At 39.5% G+C, this 18,821-nt stretch overlaps 2 protein-coding genes across 3 annotated transcripts in view; one reads left to right on the top strand and one right to left on the bottom strand.

Annotated features, from left to right (window-relative positions):
• Window positions 1–13,287, top strand: part of NPR3 (natriuretic peptide receptor 3) — a 54,933-nt gene extending 41,646 nt beyond the window's left edge. Inside the window, exons 5-8 of one of the 2 annotated variants that reach the window (XM_082242047.1) lie at window positions 532–626; window positions 3,101–3,233; window positions 5,498–5,582; window positions 6,456–13,287. In XM_082242047.1, coding sequence (XP_082098173.1) covers window positions 532–626; window positions 3,101–3,233; window positions 5,498–5,582; window positions 6,456–6,567 — 425 coding nt within the window. In that variant the 3' untranslated portion in view covers window positions 6,568–13,287. Of the gene's footprint in view, window positions 1–531; window positions 627–3,100; window positions 3,234–5,494; window positions 5,583–6,455 lie in introns of both variants that reach the window. The other variant, XM_082242046.1, reaches the window with a different exon arrangement.
• TARS1 (threonyl-tRNA synthetase 1) overlaps window positions 1–18,821 on the bottom strand; it is a 212,162-nt gene that overhangs the window by 87,899 nt on the left and 105,442 nt on the right. The window lies entirely within an intron of this gene.

Here is an 18,821-nt window from a genome sequence, read left to right as displayed (position 1 = left end):
CCATCTCAAAGGGTGAATGTATTAGAGATTGATACATTCGATAAGAGATTGAGTGTTTGGGGGGGGGAGGCTTGTTAATTTCACTGTACACAGGTTGTACAATGACAATAAAGTTATTATCATTATTATTATTAGAACTCTTTGCTTGGCTTTTGTCTTCAGACATGTAGATGCATTAAACTATTAGCATCCTCAAATATTCCAGGGCCTAGACTTTCCTGTATAAAATTATTTTGCCCCTTAATGGCTTTTTAAAAATCAGCAAAATAGGGGTTCTGAAATAGGACTTATGCCCCGCAGGCTGTGTGTGTGTGTGTGAGTGAGTGAGTGAGTGAAGAAATGTTAGGAATTTTAGGAATGCAGCCCCAGAGGTAAAATTACAATTTCTTTTGGAATGCCAACAGAAGTACTGGAAGACTAATGAGGTTTCCTGCCATATCAGTCTCTAATAATTCTGCCATTTGCTTTTCTTGGAAGCATTATGTGCTGTCAACTCATTAATTTTTAAATTTCTCACCTGCCACTCTCTAGGCATTGCAGGGCCAGTATCCATAGATGCCAATGGAGAAAGATATGGAGATTTTTCTGTGATTGCAATGACTGATCCAGAAACTGGAATGCAGCAGGTAAGTGCTGAAATAATGCTAAATGCTAGGCTGGAACAAGGATTCAGTGGAAAAATGTTTATTGACTCTACCGTGGGCAAGACATATTATGTCTCTTGCAGTCTCCATTTCTACTAAACCAATTAAGGAAAGAATTTAGACTGATCACTGTTACAAGTCCTTCTTACTAACCCTTCAGCAGAACCTCATAAGAAAGCTTGATGTGCAGGCATTGGAACAAACTGCCATTAAAACACACACACACACACACACACACACACACACACACAATTTCTTACTGGATTATTACTGGATCATCATCAGCCTGAAAAAGATGATATGGCAACCTAGACTCTTGAATTCAAGATCTTAATGAATGTGGGAGACTGCATACATTTCTGAAGAAAATGAAAAGTATTCATGACCTTGTTTAGCTAGGCTGGTCATCAAAAGCAAGAGATACAATGCAGCCAAAGGAGAGTGCCTTGAGTATTGGTACTGTGAAATTAAACACTACAATTGCATAATAGCACTACAGGGTCCTTGGTTTACAAATGTCATGGTCTTCATCTGTAGAAATTAAAGACAGCATTCAACCAATAATATTACATGCTAGAGTGAAAATCCAGATATATCAGATGTGGATAATATCCTAGACAGTGGCATTGTTCAGAAGGTTTTAGTTGCAGTGAACAAGAAAATAAATATGAGGCAGCAGAGAGGTGAAATTTTCTGGAATTTTTGAAGCCATGGGAAGCAAATTCCCCAGGGTAAAACAGAAATATATTCAGCTCTTAATTTCTTATCAGCACTAAACTTATTCTACTGCTTTAACCTTTAATGATATAACATGGATCACTTATAGCTAGTGAGTGTATAAAATCCAACTATTTGCCTTATACAGAACAATCCCATGCATATTCATTCAGACATAAAATCTGCTGTTTAGTTGAGCTTCCTCTTCGTTAAACACATAGAACTTCAGCCTCAAAAACATAAATGCCTTAAACTGCAATCCTATAAAAATCAGAATGTCATAGTGAACTAAAAATCAGAATGCCTAGCACTAGTGCCTCTTTCTTTCCCCTCCATTCCTTAACCTGTGTATTTCCCCTCCCGGACCCAAATCTTGCTGTTTCTCACCACCAATTAAACTGTTTGCATGTGTCTGCATGCGTGCCTGCCTGGTTGCCTGCCTGCATCTCTGTGTCACATGTGGCTGGCCTATGATGACCCCTGACTTTGCCCACCCCAGCCCCATCCGCAGTTAGCTGCCCTGCCCTCTGCTCATTCTTTCACCCCACCAGCCTCAGGGGTCAGCAGCCGCAGCTAGTTAGATGTCATACATTTCAAGAAGAATGTTGGTAAAATAGAAATAATGGCTTATAAAGTATAGTAATGTCATTTGCTGCATAAACTGCTAAGATTAGTTGGAAAATTGTACATATAAACCTGTTAACTGTAAGGACAGTGAATTGGTTTGATCTGGTGTCAACCAGACTGTTTGCTGTTATGGTGCTTTTGATTGATTTGTGTGTGTAATATTGTGCTGCCTTGGCCATACACAAAGACCTGACTGACTGATAACATGGAAGATGTCAGAAAAGAACTATAAAGATTATTACAGGCCCAGAAGTCATCTGAGGAAAGGCTGAAGGACACAGCCTGTTAACCCAAAACCTTTGAGTGGAGGGGAAGTGCACATGGGAAGGATAACATTGACCCCAGTCTCCACATATATTTATGTGCAGCTCTCATCTATGACAGGAAATCCAGCAATTGCATGATTAGACTTTTTTGTATACTTAGTACATCCTTTCTGTTTCCCTTTGGAAGCCTCACTCATGTTACATTCCAGCTTCTTTCCATTTTGTGTTTGTTGACATCATCCATTTTGCTGGGATTGTCTCATCCTAATTTATAATGCTGACCTCTCTTTGATGGTGCTGGTGGTAATATTAGTTTATTTGGAAGGTTCATTCCCACTGGTCATGAAAACCTTAGTTTCTAAGTGGAATGCAGCCAAACCAATTTAGGCTTGACCAGCAAATCTTTATCTGATAATTTGGTGTCTAGAATATGATAAATAAAATGAACCTAAAATGAAGTAAACATACATTTTAGTTTGGGACAACAAAAAATAGAGGTGTGGTGGTAGAGAACAAGAGCCAAGCACATAGCCCAAAGAGCTCTGACAGCCATACACAAATGGCAGCAATAATTTACACACCATTCGGTGAAGTAAACAAAAGTTTATGTGCTGGACATTTGGTCCCTCCAAATTTCAGAATGGGGCAAGGAGGGATTTATGATCCAAAAATGCATGGCTCCAGCAATTACGTCTTTCAATTGATGGATTTTTGGATGCAATTCTGAAAAGTGTATGTTATATATAACAGAAGTTAAGCTAGCTGATATACCCCAGTTTTCTCCCTACTTCCAGAAGCTGGTTGGAAATAGACTGTCATTTTGCTATATATCTATTTTCTTCACAGGTTATTTGGAACTATTATGGAAAGCATGGACGGCTTGAAATGCTTCCAAATGTAAATTACCCCTGGAAGCTCAAAGCAAGAACAGATGACAGCCGAGGTTTGGAACACCCAAGCAACACACCCTGCAAATCATGTAAGTTTACTGAGGTTAACTTCTCCTTTCCAAATCTGCAACAGACAGCAGTCCATGTTAAGGAATTGCGCTTGTTCTCAGATACACTTCTGTATCAATATCAATACTACAAATAACAACCTGACCAGAGGAAATTTACTGAGGCTCAATTTACGTATAGCTAATGTTCATGGGAAAATCTGGGATAGTTTCTTTCAAAATGTGAAGATGGAACACTGGCAAAGTGGGTATGTGCAAATGGTTTTGTATATTGTAATAGCATCAAGATTTCCCAAGCAAAAGGTTGCAAAGCAGAGAGCCAATGTGGTGTAGTGGTTAGAGTGTCGGACCTGGAACACCAGGGTTCCAATCCCCACTCAGCAAAGAAACTCACTGGGTGACCTAGGGCCAATCACTGTATCTCAGCCCAACTACCTCACAGCGTTGTTATAAAGATAAAACGGGGAGTAGGAGAGTTATGTGCGCCACCTTGAGCTCCTTGGAGGAAAAGTGGGATAATAAATAAATGAATAACCTTGCTGAAACTCCCGGAAGAGAATAGTGGTGCTGCAGATGGAGCTAGGTGGGATAAAGGAGTAAGTGGGAGAAGATACAGAGATGCAGTTGAAATGAAGCTGTCATGAGGTGAGTGTAAATGCTGAACAGGCACAAGAATGAATCAGGCCCAAAGTTTATTAAGCTTTGAAACGTTTGGCATAGAATGGCCGAGGGAACCAAAGCATTCTGGCAGCCTGCCTTATAGCCTAACTATGTCGAGAGGAAAGTCATCTTCTTCACTGCTGACTGCTCTTTCTACCTGCTGTGACCAACCATAGAATGTAAATGGTACCAAGGTACCCAAAATGGTCCAGAAGCGAGACATTATCCCCAGAGCCCTTAAGGGTTCTCCCAAGGAAGGCATTCAGTGAAATCACTGCCACCTGCTCTCAAACTATGCTCCCTGCCCAGTGCCCCAGCAGTAGAGCAAGTTGTGGTACAATTATTGATGCAAGAGACTGAAAGCACTGTGAAAGAAAATATCCTTCTTAGGAGGAAGGCAAAAAAATAAAAAATAAAAAAAATCCTAGAACCAAATGGTTGATTAGGAATGCAGGTAAAATTCCTTCCTGGCACTATCACCCAGTGACCGGCAATTAGCCCATAACAAAGTAATCAAGGAGAAGAAACATCCAAGAATTAGGGAGAGTGGGAGGGCAATTTAAGAACTCTCCACCTCATCCCCATCAGTATAGGCGCCAGAATTTATAGTCCAGAAGTGCACCAGATGGACTGAATTCCTTAGAGCAAGTTAGAACTTTGCTCCACCTAGTGCAATACTGTCTACACTGACTGGCAGTAGTTCTCCAGAGTCTTACCCAGTCCTAGGTGGAAATGCCTGGGTTTGAGGCTGGGACCTTTTGTATGAAAGGCAAATGATTCGCCACCTAGCACCACTCCCTTTCCACCTCCTATCCATGCCCAGCTGGCATTTGCTAGCTGACCAAGGAGCAGGTCCCACAATGCAGCCAGGGTGGTAGTCATGTTGTTGGCTCACTCCCTATCTCCCAGCATCAATATAAAAGAAGGCAGATTTTTATAAATTTGAGAAGATTTGAATTGCATGGATGAACCATTTCAAAACACACACACACAAAAAAAAAAATCACAGCAAAAAACAGCATATGGATGTAAAAAGTTGTATTGCAACCCATCCTAAGGTAATTCATTATTGACTGAGAATTACTGTTGCCCAGTGTCCTCAAGGCGTGTTGGAGAGAAAATACATGCCTTCCCTTTAAAAAGTTCAGTTCAACTCTTTCAGTTCTGCTGTTATAGAAAGTTTTTTAAACGCACCTGTTTTCTTTGGCTTTTTAATAAAATGTTTCATTTTAAACTTTGGGATTTCTGTTAGCGTTTATTGAAATTTATTAGCTGACAGATTTATTGTGATTTGAATGGCATATTTCAATGTTTGTTTTTAATGGAAACTGTATCTTTGTTTTAATGTAAGCCGCCTTGTATAGTCTTGAAAGGTGGCTTAGAAATAACTGAAATAAATCAGCAGCACTTCAGAGTGTGACAACAATAAGCTCCAAGGTAAACATAAAGGAAGATAATAAAAGCAGTTGGAACTATAGAAAAGTTTCTTTGGGCACTTTTCAAAATGGATTTTGAATAGATTTGTTTATAATATTACATTGATCATTTATTCAGTCATTCTGTGAGCTTGAACGTATTTCATTGTGATTTGCTATTGGTTATTTCTTTTTTAATTTTTCAAGCAGGTGGTCTAGGAGAGTCAGCAGTTACAGGAATTGTTGTGGGTGCCTTGCTAGGAGCAGGATTGTTGATGGCTTTCTACTTTTTCAGGTTGGTTCTGTTTTGGGGGAAAATATTGCCTACATTTTATAATTTGTATAAAGCAAATCAATCATTAGAGAAACAAGCCATGGTTTGTTGAATCATCTGTGGTTAATTTATGTGATTTATTTATTTTGAGGAGTGGACGGGTACTTAATATTGCTGATTTTTTAATGTTGTGAACTTTATGAGCAGTTTTGTATTGCACTCTGTTTTATTATAGTTGCAATTGTATTATTATTCCGTTAGTGTAAGATACATTCAGTGTTTATTACTTATAAACGAGGTCTATAAATATTTTTTGGCACTAACAACATGTAATAATTTAGTCAGAACAACAATTAAGTAGCAAATTAGATATGTTTGAGTATTTAGATTTTACTGAATTGTGAGTGGACTTTAATGGGGCAGTCCCAATTTCACTGAAGAACACAGATACAGAACACAAATTATATTTAACAGTGTGAGGTGGCAAGCAATCTATTCCATTGAACAATATGAAGCCATATGCTGCAATCTTGAAACAGTTCTTTAAAAAAAACTGTTTGAGAGAACTAACTACTAAATGGTTCCACTATTTCCAGCCCTAACTTCAAAGCATCTGTTGCACTTTATACTGGCTTCCTGCTCACTTAGTTTCAGATCTGTGGAAGAATATTCAATTTGTCTGAAATCTTTGAATATAACTTAACTTTGAGATCAGGCAAAAATGCTTCAAGGCACACCTCTTTAATCTTTTGGCAATGGTGTTCATTCATCTCATTTATCATTAGGAACACATTTGTACTTCACAGACATTCTTTTGTGAAGGGAGTTATATTCCTAATTATCCTAAACTGAAGGAGGTTTTCTTACCCTATGCTACCCATTTCTTTTATGCAGAAAAAAATACAAAATAACTATTGAGAGGCGAAGTCAACTGGAAGAATACAACATCGGCAAGCACTGGCAATTACGAGAGGACTCTATAAGGTCTCACTTTTCTGCTGCATGAAGTAAGGAGAAACAAACTGTTTTTGTGTGTGTGTGGAGGAAATCTGTAGACAAATGGACACTACCAAAGACAGCAACAGAAAAGAAGAAGCTTATTAAGGACTCAGCATTTTAAAAGTAGAGTAACTCTGTCTTAATTTCTTTCAGAAACTCAGGAATGATTTACTAGCCACATATTCCACGTGGCCTTTTTATCTTGTGGAAAAGAAAATGACAAAAGAACAAGTGTGTGTCCCTCCCCCTCCCCCCCCGCCATGATGGTTTTGACACTTGGTGTGTATCCAAGAGAAGTCGCTGTGGTCAGCCATTTTGTTTCTTGGAAATGTGAAGGTTCATTCAGCGGACCTTCGTTAGCTGTACCTCATACCAGATTATAAAAGGAATGTGTTTTCAGAGACACAGGTGCTGCTTTTTAGTATTGTTCAGCATTGAATAGTGGAGATTAGAATCGAGCAAAGGAAGTGTGAGGTAGTACAAAACAATACAATTTATGGGAAAGGAGCAGAAGCATCTTTATAGAACAGAAGAAATCCCAAGGCAGTGGAAAGATAGTATTTGGTTCTAAGGACCTACCTACACAACAAATTAGTTTTGGATATCATTCCAATAGCATTCCCTGTGAAAGGATTCCTTTGCAAATATGTTGTGTATTGGGCTAAACAGGACAACTGCTTGTCTGTGTTCCTGGGGATGTTTGGGTTTAAGAGAATTTCCATTTACATGGCATTTTTGTTTCAAGAAAGCCCCCTCCTCTGTATCATTTTCATGATCTATATATGGATTCTGCAGTGTTCCTGTCATAGAAATCACTGTAGGATTATGCATTCACTGGTTACATGTCTCCTGCTTTTTAATCTGCTGGGTGTTTCTTGTGTAAAATAAACACAAACCATTTCCAGAAAAGAGGCACGCCTGATCTGCACATAACGCGACACTAGGTAAAAGAACCCTGAGGTGGAAGAGTGGTCTTACAACTTCAGAATACAGATGAGTTGAGAGGAGGTGCCATTTCTGAATACTGTACTCCAAGTTATTTAAAAAAAGCCACACACAAAGGAAGGAACTGAGTGTAACACTAAGGCGATTGTTCCAAAAGGGCAAGCATTGTGGCTTGCCAGATTCAACAGTCCCCACTTTCCTCCCCCATGCACTGTTCTGGGGGTTCTCCCACCCCTGTGCCAGTTTCAGGGGATATGGGGCACGCAGGAGAAGAAGGAAAGGAAAGCCCTGTTGCACAAGCAGAAGCCCTTATGTAGGGCTTCTGTTGATGTGATCATTAGTTGAATCCTTCCCAATAACTGAGCAAGAGGGGGCAACATGAAAAATTGAGAAAAGTCTAGGCTCCCTTTCACAGCCATGCTAGGTTTCTGCATAAATATTGTTTTTTACACAGGGAAGCATTCAGAAATATGATTTCCCTTACCTGCATTCTGAAGTAGGATAGTCCAATCTGTCAGCTCATTCCCATCTCATCCTGCTTTATGTGTAGACTAGGCCAATAACAGTAAATGAGATCCTTGCCTCAGACAAAGCACCTTTGGCTGATCTCTTTATGTACATAGAGATATGTACACACAAAAATACAAAACAGCTAGAAGTTCAGAAGTTCTGGCTCCTCTGGTTTTATCTCCACCAGGTTGCCCTTCTGCTTCCTTAGCCTTTTGGTTCCCACTGCTAAAATGGGAAGAAATGGGCAAGCCAAGAATATTGATTTGTGTAGATGCATGGGCATAACAGCTGTGCAGATGAGAGAATCTTAGGAACTGAATAATACAGCTTAAAAAAATAATCAGGCCATTACTCAGCAGCATGTTCCATTAAAATCTGTGGTACTTACTTCTGAGAAAAATGAGTACAGAGTGAGGATGCAATATATCATCCCTGCTTCAAATTCTTCAACTGGAAGCAAACACCCCATGGCCACCTTTGAGACCTGAGTGTAGCCCAAACTATGTAAATATTAAATATTAGAGTGGTTTTGTACAGTAAAGGCAACTCCAAACTTTTTTGTTGTACAAAAAGTGACATCTGGCTAACATGTTATTTTTTAGGTATTCTTATCATATTTTTCTATTAAGAAAAAAATGTCTATTTGAGGTTGTTTTATTTCACCTTGGAAAGTCAAAGTGAGAGCACACTTGAAGAGCTATTTTTCTTTTCTTTTTTAAAAGTGTGAATAATAATGAGCACAGATCTTCTTATATGTAAATAAAAGTAGTATATTTGACTTTTGCATATTGGGCCAGTCCGCCCCTTCCCCTTCTTTCTTTCCCCAGTCATGGAATTCTCATTCAGTGGCAAGATTCCTTTGATGATATAGAACAGAGCTGTGGAAGCTGTGGTCTTCCAGATGTTGCTGAACCAAAGCTTCCACTATTCTTGACCGCTCACCTTGTTGGTTAGAACTGGTAAGAGTAGGACTCCAATAACATCTGGAAGGCCAGAGATTCCTCATCCCAATATAGGGGTTGAGAGACTTCATGCTAATAATCCCAGATTTCTCTAAAAGGAATAATATAACCATCTATTTTATTGGAAGGGTACATGAATACAGAGGTTTTAACAACAACAATCCCTCTTACCTACGTTGGTTTAAAAATACTATTAGATCAGTTTTTATCTTTCTAATGTCAGTCTTCAGAGATCTCTCTATATTGACTCATTTGTCAAGGAGCTCCGACATGGTTCCCAATAGAACCAGCTAGTGGTTACCAGAGAAGCAGCAAGAGTTCTGGACACTCCTGGTCATTCCCAGCAGCCCCACATCTGTAAGGTGCTACTTCCTGCTTCTACCACTGTTTCATGTCTCCTGCTGGCAAGGGTATCTGTGTGTCCTTGTCTGCCATCCAGCAGAAGTGGCTATTCTTTCCTCTTTATGGTGGACCACCTCACTAGCCCCTGAACATTGTAGATGATTCTGGTGCATGTTTTAGGGTATGCATTCAGCCTCATGCAGACACTGGTGACTCCTATTCGGTCTCACAGCTACCCTACATAAATAGTGGAGTGTGTAACTTAAGAGCTACAACACATCTAACCGTTTCCTGTAGCTGCACATTGCAGGGGAAGATGGAGGTCTAGCTGTATTTCAGGGAAGCTAGTCAATTTCGGGGAAGCTTGTCAATTTTTGCTTACCTTCTTACAGAGGATGCCCTAATAACTTCCAGGGACATGAGAGTTCCTTGGAACATAGTTTGAAAACCACTGTCAGATTTTTTCCAGCAATCTTCTGCTCTTTTCCTAAGTCAGTGTATGCTATTTCCCCCCCAATTCCTTGAGCATTCCAGCTGGTTCTCCAGTGCTAATACTATTCTTAGGTTTCAGACTTTTCAAGGGAATAATAAAATTAAAACACTACCAAAGCATTCTTCACTAAAATGAATCACACATGCATAAAGCATACACAATAAATAGGCCAATAGGTATGCTTAATTTCAATTGCTTTGTCCAGTTTAAAATCAAGCAGCACATAACTGCAGTGGATTGTTGCCAAAATCTACAAAGAGTACACAGAAGGATGTGCTGGAATTTAATTTAAAGACTGTAACCGTACAAGAATCTAAGTACTAACACTGAGCCAACTGAAAGAAAGACAGTAAAGAAGGTTGGATGCACATTTTATTGAACCAGCAGCTGTTGGTGGGTGTGTCATGTTTTCCATTGCAATACAGCCCTTTAGGATATTCAAACTTTCATGTTGGCCAACAAGTTGAACCAGTGAAAAGAATTGGCTTATCAGTTTCCTCTTTTCTATTTTTGTGTTAGTAGAAAATTGGCATAAGCATCATCCAAAGAACCACATTACTCCTACATTAGTGAACTGACAGACATACTGTTTCCAAATAAGACTGTTTTGGAACATTATTGCCTCCAAAGACTAATTTTTGCTAGGCTAGAATGAAGGGGTTAAAGGAAGAATCTCTGAATTTAGCTCTAAAGAACAAGGCTATGGTAATTCTGAAGCAGCTTAGTTTTACACAAAGATTCATTGCATTTGATCTTGAAAACAAACTCAAAATGAGGTTTTCTGAAATGAACTGCTGTATAGATACCTTGTTTTATCAATACAAAACTGTTTCTTCCTAAACACTTTCTTTCTGGTGCACACAAACACTTATAGCATGTAAAGAATTTTTGAAAGGTGCTCCTTTAAACTTTTACACTGTAAAATTTACAGTAACTACTAATATTCACATAAGTCAAAGGCTAAAATATTCTGGTGACTTTTGATACTTTTGAGATTCATATACTAAGCTACAGTACTTTTATTATGGGGATTTACTATGTGATGTAATAGATGGTTTATAGAGTAACAACAACACTTGCTTAGTGTTTCCAGAGCGTACATCTCCTCAAAGATTATTGAGCAAGCAAAGTAAATGTATCTAGTAGGGAATTTCTAAGGAGAAAATTAAAAAAATCTAAGCTGGAATACACAAAGACATAGAATCATTCCAAATCATGGAGAGTATCATTAACTCATATATTCTTATGTCTTACTACTTCCTTTAGTGAATACATCATAAAGACAGCAGATTTTAAAAGTTTATTTTATATCATTCAGAATAGGATGCAACTTGTATATGCTAGACTATTAGTTTTATTTTCTGAATTACTTGTTCTGCTGAACAATGAAGTTCTCAAATTACTTACAGAAACCAATGGATGGTATTATAGAAGAAGTTATTAGGGGCTACAGGGTGTTATAACATTTCCTTTCCTTATCTGTGATAATGTTGTGCCAACAGTTTATAATGGTTTATAAGATAGTAAGCATGACCATAATAATTTTAGTTTTAATTTTTAGTATTGTACACTGCTTTGTGTGTCATTTCTGGCATGACTGCAGTTCCTAAACAAATAAGAAAATGACATTTTTCCTTTGCTATTAAATGCTTAGGGAGATGGACACTGATCGCTGGAATTAGAATTTTGTTTCTGACTTCAACAGGAGGAGTGTCAGACTAAACATTCCAATTTCAGTGGCATTCCAAGAGCCATGGCTCGCAGTGGTCTCAGTTAAGAGAAGCCAAGTTCATAAGCTCACATGATTCACATTTGTACCTCTGGACTTTCTGCTTTGATTTCCATGGATCAAACCACTACATTCCTTTTGTCTACTTCTCCAAATATGAAAAGAGATTTGAAAAGCCAAACAGGAGCTACAGCCACCAAAGAAAACAAAGAAGAAAATCCAAGTGCATAATCTGATGTTTACACACACTATTTTCTTTCACAGGTGTGTCACCAATGTGTGCAAAAGGTGTGTGCTCCAAGTCAGATGGGGTGTAGGATTTGGAGTAATTATTTTAGCAGAGTTCTCGTGAGCAACACGCAGAATCAAACTTTGGGGACCCAGAAAATTCACCACAAAAGGAGAAGGGTGTTTTTTACATGGTCAAACTTCCTCTCCTGCCCAGAGCAAAATTCAAGAGCGAATAGACTTCCAAGCTCCCGCTGCCCATATCTATTGCAACCCCTGCACATCCTCCAAAGTTATCCCCATCCCCAAAATGCAGTACCCCCTTTCACCTTAATCTTCGGAAATTGCATGGCCCCTTCAAAGAACAACACTTTCCATAGTCCATCACATGCTATACCATCAACCTTTTTACCTCTCTTGCTTGTTGCTGCTGCTATTCCTTCTCTGCCAGAAACAATGAGGGGTGCGAGGGATGTCTTTGAGGAATTGGGGTGACATTTTTCTGATCTCTTGGTTTGATTCAGGAAATTGTTATTGGGGTTTCCCTTTTCTTTCCAGGAAACCTTGGAAAATTCCAGAGCTAAACAGAGATAGTCTCAGAGAGCTTGTCAATCTCTAATTGGGAGCAGCTTGACATAATGTGCCTTCCTCATAAGTTGACAGGCATACAAATCCTTGCCATGTTTTAATCGTACTTGTGGGAGTGCTTTTGTGAATGAGAATTGCAGCCCTCAGAATGTATTTTAAAAGCCACTGCATTTGTTCATCATACCACCTTAACTGCAAGACCTAACGAAACACAAAAGAAAAGCATAATCTTATATGGCTACTATTCACACTGTGTATAGGTAGGCCATCACGGACCGTACTGAACAACTGCTCTTGGAATAGATCTCTGTTTGGATTTTAGAATCTCTTTCAAAACAGCTGCTCAGAGGTTAAGTTTGAAGCATATCTACTAACAATACTGGCTTAAAATTTTTGTTTTGTAAAATCATTTGTGAGATATTAACAGACCTTACTGTCCATTTGAGCAGAAAACTAAGCTAAATTTTTGTCATAGGATAGATTTGGTTTCCTTCTGCAAAGTATGTGCAAAACTAAAAAGACTCAGGATAGAGATTGTGGAGGTTTAACTTTGTCTCTGCCTCCCCTTTTATTGTGAGCAATGTTATGATTGTAGAAAAAATAAACTGGATAATCTAGAAGTGTAATATTGGTTTGGGTAAAAATGAATGGAAAGCTGCACAGTATATTGTACTGATGTAAGTAGAACTATTTGCATATGATGTGATTTTATTTATTGCATTTCTGTAGAGACAGAATTCATGACTGTGGATACACGTAACCTCTGTGTGATGTATTTTTATTTCTTTTACAAGTTTCTCATTCAAAATATTGGTGTCTATTGACTATTAAGTGTGTACATTTTCTTGTAAACGTTTCAAGTAGTACAGATTGTCATATTCCCACATTATAACAAAAGGCTTCCATTAAAGATATGAACCTATACATTCACCTAACAGCGTGTTCTCGTGATATGTTAAGATAATCCTTGCTATACAACATGCAATTGGTACAATAGGAAAACTTATTTTAAATGGCCGAGGGAGATCTTTCAGACAGCCACTTTTCTACCACCACCCAAGAAATCCACACCCATTCAAATATGCTGACTTTTATACAACGGTTGGATAACTTGCCCCCCAGATATTGCTGGAATCCAAATCAGGGTGAAGGGTCACACTGGTTATCCCTGTTTTATACTACACTGGTTGGTATTAGTGGAATGGATTGTTATAATTATAAACATTTTATAACAAGAAAAATGGGTAGATAAATCTTGGGTGTCCAGAGCACTGTCTAGTCATGTTGTGTTGGATGAGTTTCAGTTAGTAAGGCTTGGATCAGTCAGGGTGACCACTTGTGCTCTGGACATTTGTCCCTCTTGGCTGATAAAAAGCAGCAGGGAAGGGACAGCTAGCTGAGCCAGGGAGTTGATTAATGCCTCTTTACGTGAGGAGGTGGTCATTGCCTGCCTGAAGGAGGCAGTGGTAAAACCACTCCTCAAGAAACCCTGGATTTGGAAAATCTAACTAGCTACCATTTAGTTGCTCACCTCCCTTTCCTGGGGAAGGTTCTAGAGTGGGTAGTTGTCAATCAGATCCAGGCGCTCTTGGAGGAAATAGATTAACTAGATCCCTTTCAATTGGGGTTTAGGCCCAGTTTTGGCACAGAAACTTCTTGGGTCGCCCTGTATGATGACCTCTGTTGAGAGAGAGAGATGGGGAAAATGTCCCCACTGTGGAAGGATGTGTGGATCCAGAATTGGTCTCTACAGTCACTTATAGACACACCATTAAGACCGTGTTAATGAAAGACAATCTTACTCGGCAATGAGTGATCGCCGAAGGAAGCAACAAGTATCTCCAGTAATGACTGTCTGTATCAGGGATTAACAGCTATCAGCCTTTGTGCAGTCAAGTATGGGGCAAGGCAAAGGCAGAGAAGAAGAAAGGCAAATGCAAGCTTGCAAGAGCAGATTGCTTTGTATAGACTGCTGGACAACCTTGGTATAGAACTTCAGTGTCAGTGAATATTAATTGCCTAATCTAACCTGTCAGCTGAAGGAGGTTGGCTAGGGGAGATCGTATCCACACTAATCTTCTTAATTTATCTGTAGTCTTATGTTGTAATGGCCACTGTTACACAGATTTATGGGAGTGAAGAGGTCAATCAATGTCTAATATGAAGCAATATGTTTCTGAAAATTTGTCAATGAGGTGGGGGTGGGGGGAGCAACAAGAAGTATGGGCTACTGCTCTGCTTGCAGATTTCTCAAAAACATCTGGCTGGTCTGTTATTCATTCTGAAGATTGATATTCTGCATTCCAGTCAAATGATTCTGAAGGTAGCTTGGAAACATATAAAAAACCCCACTCTCACTGATGCACACATACAACCCAGCAGTCTTTTGGCTGAGGGATGGGACCAGAGCATACTTCCCTTAAGGGGCATGTGTCCAAATTTTGACAAATATGTGCCCTTTGGGGGGGGTGGCGATGCATTTTCCCTTTTCCAAGCCAACAGCCATCCTTGGCGCAACCTTCCAGTGGCTCTTGCTCTCCTCTCTGATGGCAGACACCAGAGTATGCTTCCCTTCTAAACTCCAGAGGTTTAGACTCTAGCTGAACCTTTACTCTGATTTGACAGGAAGGATGCTTTGTACACTCCTTTAACCTAAGCTTGGAGATGCTGAAGATGTTAACTCCCTGCCTGATATCTCTCAGGTAGGTACTTAAATCCCAACACTAATGGTCAGCCTCTCAGCTGCTTCTAAACTCCAGAGGTTTAGACTCTAGCTGAACCTTTACTCTGATTTGACAGGAAGGATGCTTTGTACACTCCTTTAACCTAAGCTTGGAGATGCTGAAGATGTTAACTCCCTGCCTGATATCTCTCAGGTAGGTACTTAAATCCCAACACTAGTGGTCAGCCTCTCAGCTGCTTCTGTTTGCCCCCAGCAGCTCAACTGCTTCCTTAGAACTTGTGCAGGAATTTATTTATACTGTATACTAGCTTTTGATGGCAAAGATGAGAACAAATTCCTAGCTTTCAGGGTCATGCAGAAAACCTTAAAACTAAGTCTTCGGAACTATATACCTATTGTATGGAAGTTAACAATGAAGATTGATTCTACGTACTCCAATGGTAGCCAAAAGACTGATATTGATAACTGGAAGAATAAAGATATAATCCCCTTTAATAAATGGATCACTAATATGATGACACTCACAACTTATGAATGGACTGCTTACAGACGTAGACTTGGCTTGGAAAAATATGACAATATTTGGAATGAGTTCATACAAAAGGTAAAGGTAAAGGGGCCCCTGACGATTAGATCCAGTCGCAGACGACTCTGGGGTTGCAGCGCTCAACTCACTTTACTGGCCAAGGGAGCCAGAATACAGCTTCTGGGTCATGTGGCCAGCATGACTAAGCTGCTACTGGCGAACCAGAGCAGTGCACGGAAAACGCCGTTTACCTTCCCGCACTTTGACGTGCTTTCGAACTGCTAGGTGGGCAGGGGCTGAGACCGAACAATGGGAGCTCATCCCTTCGCAGGGATTCGAACCGCCAACCTTCTGATCAGCAAGTCCTAGGCTCTGTGGTTTAACCCACAGCGCCACCCGTGTCCCATACGAAAGGTAGTAGGCTATTAATATTTACATATGTATTAGGATAATAATATATATGAGTTAGGATTTTTTTGTATATATTCATATATATTTTTCTACAAATTTTGGTGCCTTTTTGTTTTTCTTCTCTTCTTCTCTTTTTATCACTTTATTTATTTAAGTTGAAATCTTTTCAATAACATATTATTACCAAAAAAAAACTAAGATTGCAAAAATTTAGTAAATTAATTGATCATATTGAAACATTTTAAAATGCTTGATTGGTTAATCTCTTCATTCCTGCAGAGTGCAGACAGAAAAAACCCTCTTCCAGAAAACAGGGCAGCAAGCCAAATATAAATCAAACTGATGATCCTTAGGCAGAGGTGGATTCTTTCAACAGTCAGTAAATAGCCCACTGTGTTAAAAATGCCAATTCACTTTGGAAACGTATTTTAGATTCAAGCTATGGTGCAGCGACTCAGAAATTTCTTCCCAGAAAGCCTGCCATTCCTTAAATGTTTATAGGTAGGTAGGTATGTCACCACGCAAGAATAAATATCTTAAAGGCTTCATTAATAATCCTCTCTGCAGTCAGAGACTGAGAACTGAAAGACATTTAGAAGCAGGGGCACCTCCAGGGCAGGGCTGAGACAGATAGAAACACTGAAATACTTTGCCTCTATCAGAGAATTACTGATTCTCATTATTGTGCCCCAGTGCTGTCAAGAAAGCAAAAGCTTTCCAACAAACGAAAACAGCAAAATGTGTGTGTGTGTGTGTGTGAGAGAGAGAGAGAGAGAGAGAGAGAGTGCTGCTTGTGTTCAGTATGCAAAAAACACCATTAGAGTATTCACCATTTGAGCCTCTAGTTTTACTTTCAATAGTTAGAGCTAGAGGTCTGAGAAGAATCTGGCTGCCCTGCCCATCCACTAATATATGGCTAGAAAAAAATAAAAGGGAGTCTAGACTATGTCCATCTTAGAACAGGCTTTAGCAGAATTGGCATCAACAATAGAATCCTATGATCCCAGAGGGAAGAAGACAGCTGTATACATACAAACACTCACATTGTTGTCAGTTTTTCTTTTTATTATTCATTGAATTGTAATTCCTACACTAATTTTAAAAACAAACTGCAAGCTGTGTTGATAAAAGAAGGTGTTTCAGAATGTCAATAGCACTTACTCATTTACTGTACAATCACCTCTAGTTGGCTCCTCTACAGGGTAGCTCAAACATTTGGTTGCATCACACATATGGGGAAGAGTTATTTATGCAGGGTTTTATTATTCTGATTATCTTCTCCAATGGTCCAAGCTGCATTTCTGCAGCCCGATCCATCAGGACATTGATCCTAAAGACATACAGAGAAAGGGTGGGAGGAGACGTGCTTCTTACTGAATGCCTTTCGTCACAGAAGCAAGCTTTATAGCCCAGCATCACTCACTATGGAAAAGAAACAAATTGACTAACAGTAAAGTGCTAATTAAAGTCCACAGGCTTGCTAACTACTCCATTCTGCTCACAGAGCAATCAGAAAATGATGGGGTAGGGGTAATATCTCTTTTAAAATTCCTCCAAAAATCCACAAGTAAGAAAAAGAAATAAAACCTTTGGTCAAACACAACAATATACAGCCCAACCAATCCCTATGATGAAAAATGCTATCCTTAGTTGATAGATGTTAGCGATAATATTGCTTAATGAATTACTGGAAGGCAGTAAAGTAAAAACAGCAACAGTAGACTCAGATCTCAAATTATCTGAATAGAAATGATGAATAACAAACAGAGGAAAGAAGAAAAATACCTTTGGGGTTTCTTCTATTTAGTTAAAGCAGAGAAAGGATTTAAGCTATTGAGAGATGAGTTGAAACGGGAAAATCTCATCCTTCAGGAGGTTTAATTAATTTTCAGTTAGTTACCTAGCAGTTGTACTTTGGACTAACAGGGACCCATTGAAGAGAGCACTGTCTTGCTTGTGGTGGCGGTGGCTCTAAGTCAGTTTCCAGGAAAAATTAAAAGTGCTGAAGCTCTTCTTTAAAACCTTAAATGACATTGGACCAGAGTATCAAATATCATGCTCATCTTCAATAGGGTTGTTGCAGTAGGGTTCTTCAAAACAAGCATCCTTGTTTGATTATTTATGAGTAGGTCTAGGTTGAACAGGGCCCTGCTCGCAGCATGCTGTGAAGACAGCAAGTACAACCCATTGAACTACACCTCAACTGTTCAGCTGCCTTCTCTGCCACTCCTTCCCTGAACCACCCAAAACACCCAAGCTTAACTGGAGCAAGAAGCCAAGGTAGCAGTGGTAGGTGATTCAGCTCCACTACAGTGACCACTTCTAGCCTCAGAAGGCCTTGTCCTCTGCAGAAAATGATGCAAACCATGTTCCTATCAGGAATGCTGGAAGCTGTGTCCCCAGCCTGTTTCTTGTTGAAAAGGGTAATCTGCCAAAGAATTGGAACACTCACCACTACCTTTGCTGCTGTCCCCTCTCCCCTTCTCCTGGTAAGTTTGGTGGGTCCTGGGGTGCAAGGGAAATGGAAGGCAGCTGTGGGCACTTGAAGCACACAGAAAACATCTATCATTTGCACAGTTGCATGTGCAAAGGACTGAATATAAGCATGTTTGTGCCACCCTGATCTACAGACACCAACCCATCAAGTCCCTCCCTAAACAGCTCAATAGTGGCAGCCCATATACAGACACTCAAAGTGTCCCTATTTTCCAAGGACAGTCCTGGATTTACAGAAGCCGTCCTGGTTTCTGATTTGATTCTGGTATGTCCTGCTTTTACTTGGGATGTCCCTATTTTCACTGGAGAAATATTGGAGGGTATGGAGTTATGAGTCAAGGAGATAAG

This window comes from Podarcis vaucheri (assembly GCF_965113315.1).
Source record: "Podarcis vaucheri genome assembly, chromosome: 11".
NCBI classification, from domain to species: Eukaryota; Metazoa; Chordata; class Lepidosauria; order Squamata; family Lacertidae; genus Podarcis; species Podarcis vaucheri.
The sequence above is the reverse complement of the archived record's forward strand: the minus strand, read 5'-3'. Positions and strand labels throughout refer to the sequence as shown.